This window comes from Bos indicus x Bos taurus, chromosome 1, assembly GCF_003369695.1.
Source record: "Bos indicus x Bos taurus breed Angus x Brahman F1 hybrid chromosome 1, Bos_hybrid_MaternalHap_v2.0, whole genome shotgun sequence".
In the NCBI taxonomy this organism is placed as follows: Eukaryota; Metazoa; Chordata; class Mammalia; order Artiodactyla; family Bovidae; genus Bos; species Bos indicus x Bos taurus.
In genome coordinates, this window is record NC_040076.1 from 83577642 (window position 1) to 83594788 (window position 17147).

Here is a 17147-nt window from a genome sequence, read left to right on the forward strand (position 1 = left end):
TTTGGGGGAGATATTTATCTGGGTTCCCAGATAAAGAGAAGAGGAGAAAGGATAAAGAGAAAATCCAACTCCTGTTCATGAATTTAGTTATTTATTGGCCAGAGTCCTAGAGCTTCTCTCACAGTACTCCATTCATATCTGTGTTGTTTATAGCCCTCTGTTTACCTCCTTGTCACACACTCACTCCAGCATAAGGTTATTTGTTGTGCCTCCCTAGTTCCTTACACATTGAAAATACCCAGGCCTATTGAGTGAATGAATAAACCATGTCATTATACCTTTTATGGAAAAATGCTAACTGGTTAACTTGTTCTAACTTTTTCTCACCTAGAAAGAAGATCTTCAAATATATTTTAAATACCATAAGAACCTGCCCCGAGCCAGGGCAATCTGGCAAGAATGTCAAGACTGCACCTACTTTGGGGTAACACTGCATTTCTAAGGTCTCCCACAAACTCTTTTCCTGGGACACTGTTCATAGGCACCCAATTTTTAAAGAAATCTAAAAGTATGAACTAGGAAGAGGAATTTGGCATTGGGATTTATGTTTATTAAAGTCTTTCCTATTTTGAAATTACACACTGAAAGTTTCAATGCTGCCCTGGGTCTCTATGGGACAACCTGTAAGGAACAGCTGTAGCCTGGTGAGAAAATGGAGTGCTCTTCTAGGATAGTTTTTTTGTTGTTGTTGTTTGTCTGTTTTAGGATAGGTTTTAAAAATGGAATTAAGTCACACTTGGGGGAATCACTGCGATGATATCAATAAGCCTATCATGTACCCTTAAATAGATTCCCACACCCCCAAGCCCCAACCTGAAGACAGGCTGCCTCCTTTTCAGAAGGCTGCCCCATTGTCTCCCTCCTTATGGACTTACTTTCTAAAAGAAATGAATAGGCATATATGTATACATATAACTGATTGACTTCATTGTACAGCAGAAACTAACACAACATTGTGAAGCAATTATACTCCAATAAAAAGTTATAAAACAAGAAAACAAAATAAAGTGAGTTCTTGAGAGAACAAAACAACGTAAAAGAACAAGCAACAGAAAAAGAAATAAACAGCCTGGCATCCCTACTTGCCTTTAAAAATACTAGCCGAGCCTGTCCCCTTTCCTCTGTCTCTCATTTTACAGTCTGTAGCTAAGTGAGTGAACAGCCAAAACAGTACAGAACTGGTCGACCCCGCTGCCCTGTCCTGTCCGTGAAGAAGCCACTTCCCTTGTATTTAAATGCTGCTGCTTCTGTTCTCTCTGTGTTGTTTTGTTTCATGTTGTTTCTGTTTGGCTTTTCAAGGTATGCCAGCGTCAACTGGGTCACAGTCTCCCTCTTTTTAAGTGTCTGAGAGAGCCAAGTCAGAGACTTATAAAGTACCAGATGCTGTTGAAGGTAAGTTGATGAGACAGTACTTCCTATGCTGGGAGAAGAGATATAGGTATGATGGTGCACTTTACCTTACACACATAGAATTGTAACTTCAACTTCCAAGGGTGAAGCTAGGACTATATTTCAGGCTTTTTCTGTCCCCAGGTCTAAATCAGCTTCTTCAATGAGGAGTAAGACCAAGGAATCATAGGGACATGGAAGCCTAGCTAGTCCAATGTGTAGCCAGCACAGGGATCTCTAAGGAGAGCCCAACTCATTGTAGCAGGGGTCCTGGGGAGGAAAGCGGGGGAGGACAAGGCCACTACATGCTTGCAGCTTAGAGAATGGGGAGGCAGACAGGCCACTACTCTTGGTAAGATGTTTACAGGTAAGATACCATCTGCTCCATTTTACAGCTGGGGCAAGGAGCTTCAGGAAAGAGTTGTGATATTCCCTGAAGTCACTGTTAATATGTTACATACATTTAAACAGAGGGGAGAAGGCAACACTGGATTCTTCTCTTCTTCCGCAGCATCTACCTCTGCTTTTAGACGGAGGCTTTTTCTCAAGAGCAGCATAACAGGAGGAATTTGTTCTGCGGAACCCCCTAGTGGTTCTTTCTCGCTCTGAGACCAGCACACCTGCAGGAGAACACTCCTAGGAGCCTCCCCACCCCCCCACCCCCCCCCCCCCCCCACCGCCACACACACAGGTCAGGAGCTCTGTCAAGGCTGCTTTCCCACATATAAGCTAGGGGAAAGGTCTGGGCCACTCTTCTGGGCCACTTTTAATTAACCTTTATAAGTAGGTCTTGCCCAGTGGCTACTCTCTGTTAATTTGAAAGCAAGCTGTTTACTGAGTACCTTCCCACATGTATTTCTTAATCCCCACAGTCATATGCCCAGAGGCTCTGGATTGTGAAGAAACGGAGGCTCAGGGCAGTTAAGCTACTACCAGTGTTCTGCCCTCAGGACAAGTTCCCCCTCTCAGCTTGGCATCAGTAGGCCTAGCTTCGGCTACACCGGCTCTGCTGCTGCCAGTGTAGGGGGCCTCTCAGGCCTTGGTTTCCTTGTCTCTAAAGTGAGGACACTCACCCTCCCGCATAGGTTCAGTGGGTGGCATAGTCGGTCAAGAGCTGGCTCAGGGCTGACCCCCAGGAAGCTTCCATCACATAACCTGCAGCTGTTGTTTCATACCCGGAGTCATCACACCAGCCTGGGAGTGAGGAAGGTGACCCTCTGATTCCCTCTATGAGTGGCACCTATAAGCATGTTTGATAAAGCATTCACTTAGGGCCTTGTGCTTCTCTGACAGCCCCATCTTCACTGTCATCCTAACTTTAAAAGTCCTATCTACTGCTGGGCTCAGTGAGGAGGGAGCAGAACCTATGTAGGGGTCTTCACCTCCTGGGCCTGGTGCACCCAGTACTGAAGAGCTCAAGCTTTCCCATAGAAGCAATGTTGATGCAATAGCTAAGTCTGTACCTTCCTTGGAGGTCCGTAGGACGTAGTGATTAGAAACACTGACTCAGGAATTAGACATCCTGGGTGTGGTCTGGCTCAGATGATTCCAGGCTACGGTGAAACCAGGCAATTGCTTAACTTCTCTGTACCTCAGGTCCCTCACCTAAAGAATGAAGGTAGTAATTGTACTTTCCTGGTATGCTTTTTGGGAACATTAAGTGAGGCAATGCATGTTAAAAATACTTAGAAGGTTTGTATTTCACTGAGGAAACAAGAGACAAGATCACTATAAAATATTCCTTGGGGGTCTGTGCAAAAACCTTGGGAGGCTACTCAAGACAGACCAGGTTATCCCATAGCTAAGCTTCTTCCTGCCTGAAAGAACAAGGTTAAACCATTGGCATGCCCGTGAAGAGAGGAAGAACTTTGGAGTGTTCTCTACTCTGAGGGACAGTGCCTGCGTGCTACGTCACTTCAGTCGTGTCTGACTCTTTGAGGGCAGCCCGCCAGGCTCCTCTGTGCATGGAATTCTTAAGAATATTGGAGTGGGTTGCCATGCCCTCCTCCAGGGGATCTTCCCAACCCAGGGATCGAACCCACGTCAGGAGTGTTCTTTACCACTAGTGTCACCTGGGAAGCCCCGCTGCAGTGCTTACCATCAGCTTATTTGGGAGAGCATGGATATTGGACCAACTGCCTCATGCCTTAGGAAGGATCATGGGATCCTGGTGTGGGAAAGCTTTCTAAGTATAAACAAAAAGGAAAAGGAATGATAGGTTATACCATTAAAAACAGACGCATGAAAAAATGGGGAAAATATTGTATTAGCAAGATATGTGACAAATGGTCAGCATGTTTAATAATAAGCCTATAGAAATTAACAATAAAAAACAAAAAACAAGTATCTATGAAATGCTTAATACTTTCTTCTGAGATGTTATGATATTAAAAGTCATGACAGAGTACATAATGTATGTAATGTCTATGTCATAGCAAGTTGATTAGATAATACTAATACATTATTTGTTAGCACACATTAGGTGTGTGTGCTCAGTCATGTCTGACTCTGCAAACACATGGACTGTAGCCAGCCAGGCTCCTCTGTCCATGGAATTTCCCTAACAAGGATACTGAAGTGGGTTGCCATTTCCTTCTCCAGGGAATCTTCCTGACCCAGGAGTCAAACCCACATCTCTTGTGCCTCCTGCATTGGCAGGCAGATTCTTTACCAGCTGAGCCACCAGGGAAGCCCAGCATACATTAAAGATAAATGCATTAAGGAACAATAGAACTCACTTTCATTGAGCTCATGATTTTTTGTTTGTTTTTGCTATTACTTAATTTTTTTAATTGAAGTATAATCATTTTACAATGTTGTGTTCATTTCTGCTGTACGATGAAGTGAATCCACTCTATCTACACATATGTCCCCTCCCTCTTGGACTTTCCTCCACCCATCCCACCCATCCCACCCATCTAGGTCATCACAGAGCCCTGAGCTGAGCCTCTGATGCTTTATGGCAGGTTCCCACTAGCTATCTATTTTACATATGGTAGTGTATATATGTCAAGGAACAAAACTGGGTCATTTATAGAGATGTGGATGGACCTAGAGTCTCTACAGAGTGAAGAAAGTCAGAAAGAAAAAAACAAATATTGTATATTAACACATATATGAGAAATCTAGAAGATTAGTAGAGATGGGCTCATTATTTCTGTCAAATAGGCTAAGTGATGTATGGAAACTATCAAATTTAATGTAGAGAATTTTCCTTGCTTGGATTTTGTTTTAATAAAATATGGTTTGCAAAATGGTACATAATTTGTTTACAGTAAGTTTAGCTTATTGCAAGAAAGATGATCTAGAATAAGTGGTCATGATGGTTTCCTATGTAATCCAACTCATGTCATAAATAGACCACTATGTAAAAAAAAGAATAGGTGAAGGGTATAAACTTTTACTTAGGAGATGAATATGGAATTAAGAAAGTAGCACTGACATACATACACTATCCTGTGTGAAACAGATAGCTAGTGGGAAGCTGCTATATATTAATAACACAGGGAGCCCAGACTGGCACTCTGTGACCACCTGGAGGGGTGGGATGGGAGGGAGGGGAAGGAGGGGATGGAAGGCTATTATAATATACCATAATATATGATCACAGAGCACCAGTCTGAGCTACCTGTGTTTTTAATATATAGCAGCTTCCCACTAGCTATCTGTTTTACACAGGATAATGTCAATGCTACTTTCTCAGTTCCTTATTCATCTCCTAAATAAAAGTTTGTACCCTTTACTAATTATATATATATATATATATATGTGTGTGTATATACACACATGTATATATAATGATATTATATTATTGTATTTCATTAATTATATAGTTAAATATATATAATTATGGCCGATTCACATTGTAAAGCAGAAACTAACACAGTTTTCCTCCAATTAAAAAATAAATAAAAGGATGAATAAGGTCTGAAATTCTAATGTAAAATGTAGTGACTATAGTTGGTAAGACTGTATTGCATAATTGAAATGTGACAAGAGTGTAGGATTTAAATGTTCATACTGAAAAAAGAAATGAAATGATAGATGTGTCATTTAACCAGGTGGGGGAATCTTTTCACAGTATATACATGTGTCAGATCACTAAAAGACACGCTGTACCCTGGAGAAGGAAATGGCAATCCACTTCAGTATTCTTGCCTGGGGAATCCCATGGACAGAGGAGCCTGGCGGGCTACAGTCCATAGCATCACAAAGAGTCGGACACAACTAAAGCAACTTAGGACATAAATTCCTGGCTAAGGATGTTTTCAGCTTCCTTAATTTTAGTCATTCAAAGCATCTTGCCACCTTAGCTTCTCTGTTGGCTGTAAGTTGCTTCCTCCCTCTGACTGTCACAAAGCACTAGCCTGAAGTGTTTTTTTTTTTTTTCCTTCCTTTTCAGAGTTTGTTATTTCTATCTCCTTCATGTCGTAAAAAGTCTCGGTCTTATTCATGGTTGAGTGATGGACATTGTTATTCTCAAAATTTTCATTAAAACTGTATAAATCTCTTTTAAAAAAGACACACTGTAGATACCTAACAATTTTATATGTCAATTATACCTCAGTAAACCTGAAATTAAAAACAAAATAAATAATAGAAAAATGAACAAAGGAACTAGGCAGCTTACAAAAGAATAAAAGCTAATAACAAACATTTTTTTGAGAGTTCTACTTCACTAGTTATTTGAGAAATTCAAATTCAAAACAGCAGTGAGGTGGGATTGCTCTGTTGATTTGGCTGGCAAAACTTTTTGATTAAATAGTAATACTCCAAGTAGGCTAGGGGATGGTGAAAAATTTTTTCGTATATGGCTGATGGGGACATAGTCCTTCTCTAAAGAAGTTGGAAACATGTATCACAACTCTTAACATTAACAATTCAACTTCTAGGTATTTATCCTTAAGAAAAGTGTATAAAGACTGTTATTGTAGTAACAAATTATTTAACATAAATATTTAACAGTAGAGGGGAATTAATCAATTATGATTTAGCTACAGCATGTAATCCTTTCTGCTTGTGCTCAGTCGCTCAGTGGTGTCTGACTCTGTGACTCCAAGAACTGTAGCCTACCAGGCTCCTCTGTCCATGAAAATGCCAGGCAAGATTATCAAAACCGGTTGCCATTTCCTACTCCAGGGGATCTTCCCAACCAGGGGTCAAACCTAAGTCTCTTGTATCTCTTGCATTGGCAGGTGTGTTTTTACCACTAGCGCCACCTGAGAAGCCCATAGTATGCAATACTCTGCCACAATTTAAAAACATGTATAAAAAAAAGTATATTGGTGTGGGAAAATGTTCATAATAAGTTGCTGGAAAAAAGCAGGCTACAAAATAGTGTGTCCAATGTGATTCTATGTTTGTGGAAGGAACTTTGTGCTGAATATTCCATTTACTTTTTCCCTCTTACTTGTGACAAACAGACAAATTTATATACATCCTCAGTTTAGCATTGGCTGGAGATTGTTTGCACAATAGATTAAGTTAGCATTTGACTTTTTGATTTTCAATAAGGCTTTTGGGTTAATACAGGGGCTGCTGGATTTTGAGTCTCCTGAGGATTTGGAGATGGACCCAAGTGATCTAGAAGGAGGTTCGGCTAAGGTACTGGAAATTAAATATTATTTTATTTACTAACTGCTAATGAAGTGAATGTTAGTCGCTCAGTCGTGTCTGTTCGCGACCCCCATGGACTATCGCCTTCCAGGCTCCTCTGTCCATAGAATTCTCCAGGCAAGAATACTGGAGTGGGTTGCATTCCTTCCTCCAGGGCATCTTCCTGAACTGGGAATCAAACCCTGGTCTCCCACAATGTAGGCATATTCTTTATGGTCTGAGCTACCAGGGAAGCTAATGGTGTTTGTCTATACATGGAAGGACTTATGGTGATTTTGTTTTCTTAGTGTATGATCTTTATTGTGTAAATTTTCTAAAATAATATTCATCCCATAATTCATAGTCAGGAAAAAACAAAAAAACTAAAGACAATTTAAAAGTGGGGATTTGGGTTTTTTTGGGGGGGGATTTGTAATAGCAAGAGTGGTAATATACTTTCTTCCTTCCACATAAAAATGTTTCACAGGAATACAAAAGTAAGTGAAAGTGTGAAATGCATACGTAAAAGCCTGGAAGTAAATATAATAAAATTCCATGTACTGGGTATTGTAAATAGTGCTGTAATGAACACTGGGGTGCATATGTCCTTTTCAATTATGGTTTTTTTAATGGTATATGCCCAGTAGTGGGATTGTTGGGTCATATGGTAGTTTTATTCCTAATTTTTTAAGAAATCTCCATACTGTTCTCCATAGTGGATGTATCAATTTGGATTCCTGCCAAAAGAGGTGGGATGGGGTGTGAGGGAGGTTCAACAGGGAGGGAACATATGTATACCTATGGCTGATTCATGCTGATGTATGGCAGAAACCATCACAATACTGTAAATTAATTATCCTCCAATTAAAAAATAAATAAATAAATAAAATAAAATCCTACAGTTGTTTTCCTGAATGGTAGGATTATGAATGATTTATATTTACCTCTTTGTACTCCTTAGTAAATCTATATACATTATGCCCAATTCCCTTCCAAATGTGTGTGTGTGTGTGTGTGTGTGTGTGTCTGTGAATTCTAAGACAACCAAGTTTCTCTTGGAAGAAGTGATGGTCACACAGTATGGGAAGAAACTTGTGGTTTGCAAGTGTTTTTTTTTTGTTTGTTTGGTTTTCCCCTAGTATGAAATTCTGATATAAAAAGAAAAACATGAGGCCTGTGTCTCAAGGAGTGGTCGTTTCCATGCCCTCCCTGGTCAAAAGGTGTTGTGGGGATGGCTTAAGATTAAAAGAAGCCCAAGTGATAGGTAATACTTTTATAGCCTGGAGCAAGTAGAGCTAGCCTGGGTTACAGTAAAGCATCTGCCCACAATGCAGGAGACCGGGATTCAATCCCTGGGTTGGGAAGATCCCCTGGAGAAGGAAATGGCAACCCACTCCAGTACTCTTGCCTAGAAAATTCTATGGATGGAGGAGCCTGGTGGGCTACAGTCCATGGGGTCGCAAAGAGTTGGACAGACTGAGCAACTTCACTTTCACTTTCAATAATGTCAGTAAGAACTTAAAGAGGATTAATAACATTTGTAAGAGTCCTTTATTGACTATGCCAAAGCCTTTGACTGTGTGGATCACAATAAACTGTGGAAAATTCTTCAAGAGATGGGAATACCAGACCACCTGACCTACCTCTTGAGAAACCTATATGCAGGTCAGGAAGCAACAGTTAGAAATGGACATGGAACAACAGACTGGTTCCAAATAGGAAAAGTAGTACGTCAAGGCTGTATATTGTCACCCTGCTTATTTAACTTATATGCAGAGTACATCATGAGAAATGCTAGGCTGGAAGAAGCACAAGCTGGAGTCAAGATTGCCAGGAGAAATATCAATAACCTCAGATATGCAGATGACACCATCCTTATGGCAGAGTGAAGAGGGACTGAAAAGCCTCTTGATGAAAGTGAAAGTGGAGAGTGAAAAAGTTGGCTTAAAGCTCAACATTCAGAAAACAAAGATCATGGCATCTGGTCCCATCACTTCATGGCAAATAGATGGAGAAACAGTGGAAACAGTGTCAGACTTTATTTTTCTGGGCTCCAAAATCACTGCAGATGGTGACTGCAGCCATGAAATTAAAAGACACATAATCCTTGGAAGGAAAGTTATGACCAACCTAGATAGCATATTCAAAAGCAGAGACATTACTTTGCCAACAAAGGTCCGTCTAGTCAAGGCTATGCTTTTTCCAGTGGTCATGTATGGATGTGAGAGTTGGACTGTGAAGAAAGCTGAGTGCTGTAGAATTGATGCTTTTGAACTGTGGTGTTGGAGAAGACTCTTGAGATTCCCTTGGACTGCAAGGAGATCCAACCAGTCCATTCTGAAGGAGATCAGTCCTGGGTATTCATTGGAAGGAATGATGCTAAAGCTGAAACTTCAATACTTTGGCCACCTCATGCGAAGGGTTGACTCACTGGAGAAGACTCTGATGCTGGGAGGGATTGGGGGCAGGAGGAGAAGGGGACGACAGAGGATGAGATGGCTGGATGGCATCATCGACTTGATGGACATGAGTTTGAGTAAACTCCAGGAATTGGTGATGGACAGGGAGGCCTGGCGTGCTGCGATTCACGGGGTCACAAAGAGTCGGACACGACTGAGCGACTGAACTGGAACTGGAAGAGTCCTACATCACACAAAACTAGCCCCCCATCTTGCTTGTGGGAGAAGGGTTAGTGGGAAGGAGAGAGACTAGGAGCCATTGAGTCTCTGAAAGTAATTTGAGTTTCAAGTATTTAGTAAAGAGGGAGATGCCTGGTGTAAGCACTTTTAATCCTTTGTTAATGACATAAACTCAGGTGAGAGTCTGTTGTTTTTCACCAGGACCTGGAGTGTATTTACCATGAGTAAGAAAATAAGAATCTATGACATGTTGTTCAGTGGAGGCAGCATGCTCCACTCCATTCATCAGCCCTGTCATTCATATCTCTGATTCAAAGATGCTAATCTTCAGTGTTTAAGCAGAGATTTAAAAAACACACAAACCTTTGCTTATGTCTTACAGGAGAGGACAAGAAGAAGCGGGCTGTATGTGGGGAGCAGCAAAGAGCTCTCTAATCTTTCTTGTGGAAATTGTTGTGTTTTTTTAAAAATGCAAAAAAACAAAGTCTTTCTGTTTGTGTTTACCAGAAAACAGATAAATATGCTGTCTAGGTGGCAGGGGAATAAAATATAGAAATCCTAAGCGAAAGACTTTCAAACTGAAACAACCATCCCTAACATGTCCTAAGTGTCACAATAGTAATCATTGGAACGTTCGTTGGTCTCTTAAATTAGCTTTTTCTCCTTAATTCTGGGTCTTCATCCTGTTTGGAAGATACAGATCACATTGGCTTACCTCTTTGGCATCTTTAATAGTGACAGAAAATGGGGAGATTCAGTGTGGCAAATGCTGCCATTGTGGTGTTTACACGTAAATCATTAGTAAACCTCCACATGGCAGCCTATTCTTTGCCTCTTCTAGTTTACAAATATCCTCCTCTGGAATGGTTTTAAGCATGATTTTATCCGTAGGTAAAGACTATCACATTAAATACAGGAATATGATACTCAAGCTGTACTATTCAATAGGCCCTGAGGGATAGGGGAGTAAAAGGGAGAGCAGCCTTTTTGAAGGGCTGCAGTTTTCATGCTTTACAAAAACTCAGGATATCTCTTAAATATCCAGAATATGATGTCCATGATTTTATGAACTTCATTCTTCATTAGTATAGTGTGCAGAAAATGTAGTCAGTGATTTTGCTTGTGTGTGTGTGTGTGTGTGTGAGATATAGTTAAACCAGCAAATATCCTTAGCCACCTTTGGGAGCAAGGAAACAGGTTGATATAGCTACCTTCTCAGTCACTCCTGCTGGCTAGATCCACAACTCCTTATCTCTGTCCTGTTTTATTTCTTTACTTGGTAGATGGTTTACCTTTTGATTTCCAACAAGGCATTTGGTTTCCACAGAATGGGCCAAAGAGGACCAAGGATTCAACCTTCTTAGCTGACCTACAACAGGCTTTGGCCATGATGGAGGATTTGATCAAGTCCTGTGAGTTGGCCATGGACCTGGCAGCAGTCACTGGATGTCCGGTATGTTCTGTAGCAAGTGTTGGGACATTTTAACCAAAGGCAGACACAATCCTACAAGGGTAGGAGGTACTGTGGCAAAGTTAGAGAACTGATCTGTGGGGAAGGAATTTGACTCTGGGCAAAGTGACCTAAATTGGTCAGCACACGTGTGCTATGGGATTCCAAGCAGCACCTCTGCATTTTTAGGAATCTTGGGTTGTGATTCTTGGGGTCCCAAATGTTGAAACTGATCCACACTCTGGAAAAAGCAAGAACTCAGGGAGCAGAGCATATTGGGCAGGAGAAAGTGCTAAAGGAGTTATTTATTTTCTCACTCATGGCACCATTAAAATATCAAGAGATTTTCCTTCTTTAGCTTTATTTTCTCTGTGAAAATTACTTTGAAAATGGATCCTGAGTGAACGTCTAACCTCATTTTACATCACAGATCCAAGAAGAGGTCCAACGAGCATGTATTGTATATTCCTTAATCCATGTGCTTAAAGAAAAATACCAAAAGAGGGAGTGCTGGGGACTGGGTCATCTCAACTCTGGCATTAGAGTTAATCCCAAGCAGGCCAGACCCAGGCATTCCAGGCAAACTGTCCTCTAAGACTGTGTGATCTCACTGGGACTGGGACATAATTAATATACAGCTTGTTTTTGCTGTGAAGTACTCTAGATTTTGACTCAGATGTATTTGCTGTCATTGTTATAACAAATTATCACAAGCTTGGCAGCTTAGAATAGCACAAATTTATTATCTTATAGTTCTATAGGTCAGAAGTAGAACATAGTCTCACCAGGCTAAAATCAAGGTGTCTGCCTTTCTTTCTGGAGGCCTTTGGAGAGAATATTTCACTGCCTTTTCCAGTTTACAAGGGCCACCCACATTCTTCCACTCATGGTATCTTTCTCCATCTTAAATACCAGCAACAGTGGGTTGAGTTCTTCTCACTTCACATCACTCAGACCATCTCTTCTATTTCTCTTCCCTATTGGAGTATAATTGTTTCACAATGTGTGTTAGTTTCTGCTGTATAGCAAAGTGAAATTAGCTATACGTATACATGTCGTTGTTTAGTTGCTAAGTTGTGTCTTACCCTTTTGCAACCTCATGGACTGTAGCCCACCAGGCTCCTCTGTTAATGGGATTTCCCAGGTAAGAATACTGGAGTGGGTTGCCATTTCCTTTTCCAGGGGATCTTCTTGACCCAGGGATCAAACCGGTGTCTCCTGCTTGGCAGGATTCTTTACCACTGAACCACCTAGGAAGCCCACACATATACATATATCCCCTTTGTGGTGTTTCCTTCCTTTTTAGGTTACCACAGAGCATTGAGTAGAGTTCCCTGAGGTGTTCCGTAGGTTCTCATTAGTTATCTGTTTTATACATAGTATCAACAGTGTATATGTGTCATTCACAGTCTCCCAATTCCTCCCCCCCTTTCCCCTTGCTTCCATACATTCTCTATGTCTGTGTCTCTATCTGCTTTGCAAATAAGATCATCTATACTTCTTCCACTTTTAAGGACTCTTGTGATTACATTGGGCCTAACTGGTTAATCTATGATAATCTCCATATCTCAAATTCAGCCAATTAACAATCTTAATTAACTTGCCATGTAATTTAACGTATTCTCAGTCTCCAGGGATTAGGACACAGGCATCTTTGGGAGGCTATTATTCTGCTTCTCACATGGGGATCAAGTATTCAAAGAATTATATTTCAGATACTTTCCTTCTCTTTTCTTCCCTTTCATTTTTACCTGGATTTAAAATTCTATTTATTGAGGTCTGGATAGATGAAATGACCCTTTTATTTCTTTCCTTGTCAGAAATCAAACCAAGCAAATTAATTAGGACCAAAAAAATTCCTATAATTTTGTATTTCCCTCCCTCCTGGATTTTCTCTGGCCAGCATCTCAGAAATGGCTACACTGGGTTTGCTGAGATCTGGGTAACAATGCTGTTACTGTCCCCTGGGACTCCAAAACACTCTCTGCTTACTACTGATGCATGATTTAAGAGGGTATTCATGAACCATGCGGTGTGGGGCAGAGGGGATTGTTTTCTTGATAACTGTTTCCTTCTTTGGCTAAGGAAAGTCAAGAAAGCAACTTGTTTAATCATTTGGAACATCTTTCTGTTCTTCTTTTTATCTTTGAACACATGTCAGCTAACCATATTACATCCATTTTCCTGAATCAAAAGAATATCCTGAAACCTGTACTCAGGGCAGGAAACTCCCAGCTATTATTCTGAGTGTAAGTAACATACAAAGAGGAAGTTATGAGAAAAGAATGATTAAAATGTGAGTAAATAGCAATCTACTCTGATTTCACTCCAAACTGGTTACCAAATAAGATGAATGAGTTTATAGAATTTTAGAGATTTTTTAACACCAGTGCAAAGTACTTTTCTTCCCCATGTGTCCTCAGAACATACACTCTACGGTTTCTTTCTCACTAAGACTTTAACTTCCTTTACATCTAGTATATTAAGTAATGTATCCTGACAGTTTTATATAATCCTATTGAGTTATGGAAGAGCAGACATTGGATTTTTCAGCTTTCTGATTCAGGAACAGGTCCATGAAAAGAAGAGTTAACTCACCCCAATCATGTGGTTACCAGCTAGGACTATTTCTTTGATCTCTTCGCTCCCTATCCCGGGTGCCAACCTCTCAACATATTCTTTATCTGATTCTGTTTAGAGTTTACTAACAACTCAAGTACTATTAACTCAGATCTAGTGATTTTGAGATTCTTTGCATCAGCTTCATAGAACTTTATTACAAGATACTTACAGCCACGTGTTGTAGGGAGAGATAAATTCAGACCTTAACTTCTTAGTTTCCCTACTTGACATCCAATATTAATTTGATTGTGAAGGAAAGAAATGGAAGTTGGTGGGTGAGTTCATAATTAAAACAACTTAAAAAATATCCTTCTGATATTTACATTTTTTCCCTTTTGTGTACACTCAGTTTTTGGTTTAATTTAATCACAGAAGCTTTAAAAAGTTTTAAAGAAAGTTTGTTTTGTGGAACACTGAGATGTCATTTACTTCTCTCTCCTTGCAAAAAAAGATAAAAAAAAAATTCCCCCTGTTTAATCCAATGCATAAAATATAGATGTATTTTGAGTTCTTTTAAATTCTGACTTGCCAGGAACAAGTTCCAAAGTTGAATAGTAATGGTTGAATGAAATATTTTTATTTTCTGGAACAAATTTATGTTATTCAACAAAGGAATTATTTTTATTACAAATTCACTGTGGGCCAGGGCCAGGTATTTTATTTTCTATTTTAGCTCCTGCTTTCTTTGCCATAGTGTTGGCTGCAGAAATAAGGGTGAGTAAATATTCTTGATGACTCAGCAGAATTGCCTTGGGCTTCTCACAACACCTATGTTAAAGGGTGATTGTGAGGAATAAATGAGAATTAATTAATGTCAGATGGTCTCCTCCATATGAAAAACAATGGCCTAAAAAATCTAGTAAATGCTGCCATTTTCATATGTGGGCATTTTGTAAGTCAGACCTCTGATGTAAGAATTTCAAATGTGACTACATTAAATCATAAGGCACCCAGCACCATGCCTGGGTGGTGGTAGATGCTGAATATAGAACCCAGTGCTGACTTATTTGGGTCTTTAATCAGGCTGGAAAGGAAGGAACCCCTTTGCTTCTGGCAATTGTAATCGCAGGCCCCTGTGTCCCACAGCTTCTGCTTTTCATTGCTGGATCAAGCTTTGTGCTAATTCATTTATCCAGATGTTTCCTGCCTCTTTGCACAAAAATACATAGCTCTGTCCCTTTAGCTGTTGTTGCCAGGAGTGAAAACCTGACCACTGAAAAGAGGGCTCTTCCCTACATTCACACTCTCAGCCAAATTCTGCATTTGGTTGATATGCCCTGTGCTTTGCTGTGACAAATCGCTTCAGTCATGTCCAACTCTTTGCAACCCCATGGACTGTATGTAGCCCATCAGGCTCCTTTGTCCATGGGATTCTCCAGGCAAGAATACTGGAATGGATTGCCATGTCCTCCTCCAGGGGATCTTCCTGACCCAGAAATCAAACCTATGTCTCTTATATCGCCTGTATTGGCAGGCAACTTCTTCACCCCTAGCACCACCTGGGAAGCCCCTTGGTTGATATAGGCATATTTTAAATTCTTACATCAGAGCTCTTACCTACAAAATGTCCACATGTGAAAATGGTTCAGTTCAGTTCAGTTGCTCAGTTGTGTCTGACTCTTTGCGATCCCATGGACTGCAGCATGCCAGATTTCCCTGTCCATCACCAACTGCCGAAGCTTGCTCAAACTCATGTCTATTGAGTCGGTGATGCCATCCAACCATCTCATCCTCTGTCGTCCCCTTCCCCTCCTGCCCTCAATCTTTCCCAGCATCAGGGTCTTTTCAAATGAGTCAGCTCTTCACATCAGGTGGCCAAAGTATTGGAGTTTCAGCTTCAACATCAGTCCTTCCAATGAACACTCAAGACTGATCTCCTTTAGGATGGACTGATTGGATCTCCTTGCAGACCAAGGGACTCTCAAGAGTCTTCTCCAACACCACAGTTCAAAAGCATCAATTCTTCATCTCTCAGCTTTCTTTATAGTCCAACTCTCACATCCATACATGACTACTGGAAGAACCATAGCTTTGACTAGATGGACCTTTACCAGCAAAGTAATGCCTCTGCTTTTTAATATGCCATCTAGGTTTGTCATAGTTTTCTTCCAAGGAGCAAGTATCTTTTAATTTCATGGCTGCAGTCACCATCTGCAGTGATTTTGGAGCTCCCCAAAATAAAGTTTCTCACTGTTTCCATTGTTTCCCCATCTACTTGCCATGAAGTGATGAGACCAGATATCATGATCTTAGTTTCCTGAGTGTTGAGTTTTAAGCCAATTTTTTCACTTTCCTCTTCACTTTCATCAAGAGGCTCTTTAGTTCTTCTTCACTTTCTGCCATAAAGGTGGTATCATCTACGTATCTGAAGTTATTGATATTTCTCCCAGCAATCTTGATTCCATTTTGTTCTTTATCTAGCCTGGCATTTTGCATGATATACTCTGCATATAAGAAAATGGTAGCATTTACTAGATTATTTTGCCATAATTTTCCATATGGAGGAGACATCTGACATTTCATTAGCTTATTTGTTTGGGGGAGCCCCTGTGTTGTATCTCTGAGCTCACACCCATCAGATTCATCAACACACCAAAGTGAGGGTCACACCATTACATCACTAGTAGAAAAATGGGTTGGGGCTATATTTATTTCCTAAAACTGTCATAGCAAACCACCACAAATTGGGTGGCTGAAAAAACACAAAAATTTTTTCTCTCACAGTTCTGCAGGCAAGAATGCCAAAATCAAGGTGTTGGTAGGCCCATGCTCCCTCTGGAGATTCTAGGAAAGAATTGTTTCTTGCTGGTCTTCTGACTTTGTTAACTTAGAGCTGCATCACTCCAGTTTCTGCCTGTCGTCCTGTCTTCTCTTGTGTGTGTCTCTGTTTTCTTTTCTTATAAGGACATCAGTCACTGGATTAGGGCCCACCCTTATCCAGTATGACCTCATTTTAACTAACAACATCTGCAAAGAGCATATTTCCAAATAAAGTCACATTCTGAGATCCTGGGTGGACATGAGTTTTGGGGGAAATACTGTTCAAGGCAGTTTAAGGTCATCACTGAATTGGCTTCCTCACAGTGCTGAGCATTTAGTTTCATGTCCCTCCAGGCCCTCACTAACTGTCAATAAATGATTCAATACTTTTGGGCACAAATATCTACAAGAAGTTGTGCATGTGGTCTCTGATCTTGGGACCAACTCTTGTCTGATTGGAAAGAAAGGATACAAATGGTTGAAAAGATGGCAATAAGTCATCCTTGGTCCTGTTGAGAGCAATCCCCCTACCCTCTTCCCTTTGGAAGTGGGGGGCCTCCACACAGGCATGTGTCCATGATGGTAATATATGGACACCTGTCCTTCATCAGTGCTATACAGAGCATATGCCCTCAGCCACCACAGGATGGGCCTCAAGCATTGAGATGTCTGATCCCATCGCTAGTGTGGTC

The 17147-nt window shown here is 40.6% G+C and overlaps 1 protein-coding gene across 5 annotated transcripts in view; it reads left to right on the forward strand.

Annotated features, from left to right (window-relative positions):
• Window positions 1-17147, forward strand: part of MCF2L2 (MCF.2 cell line derived transforming sequence-like 2) — a 260855-nt gene that overhangs the window by 201799 nt on the left and 41909 nt on the right. For 4 of the 5 annotated variants that reach the window (XM_027539944.1, XM_027539970.1, XM_027539960.1 and 1 more), the window contains 4 exons: window positions 332-424; window positions 1300-1392; window positions 6922-6993; window positions 10951-11076. In XM_027539944.1, the coding sequence (XP_027395745.1) occupies window positions 332-424; window positions 1300-1392; window positions 6922-6993; window positions 10951-11076 (384 nt within the window). The remainder of the gene's footprint in view (window positions 1-331; window positions 425-1299; window positions 1393-6921; window positions 6994-10950; window positions 11077-17147) is intronic. The other variant, XM_027539953.1, reaches the window with a different exon arrangement.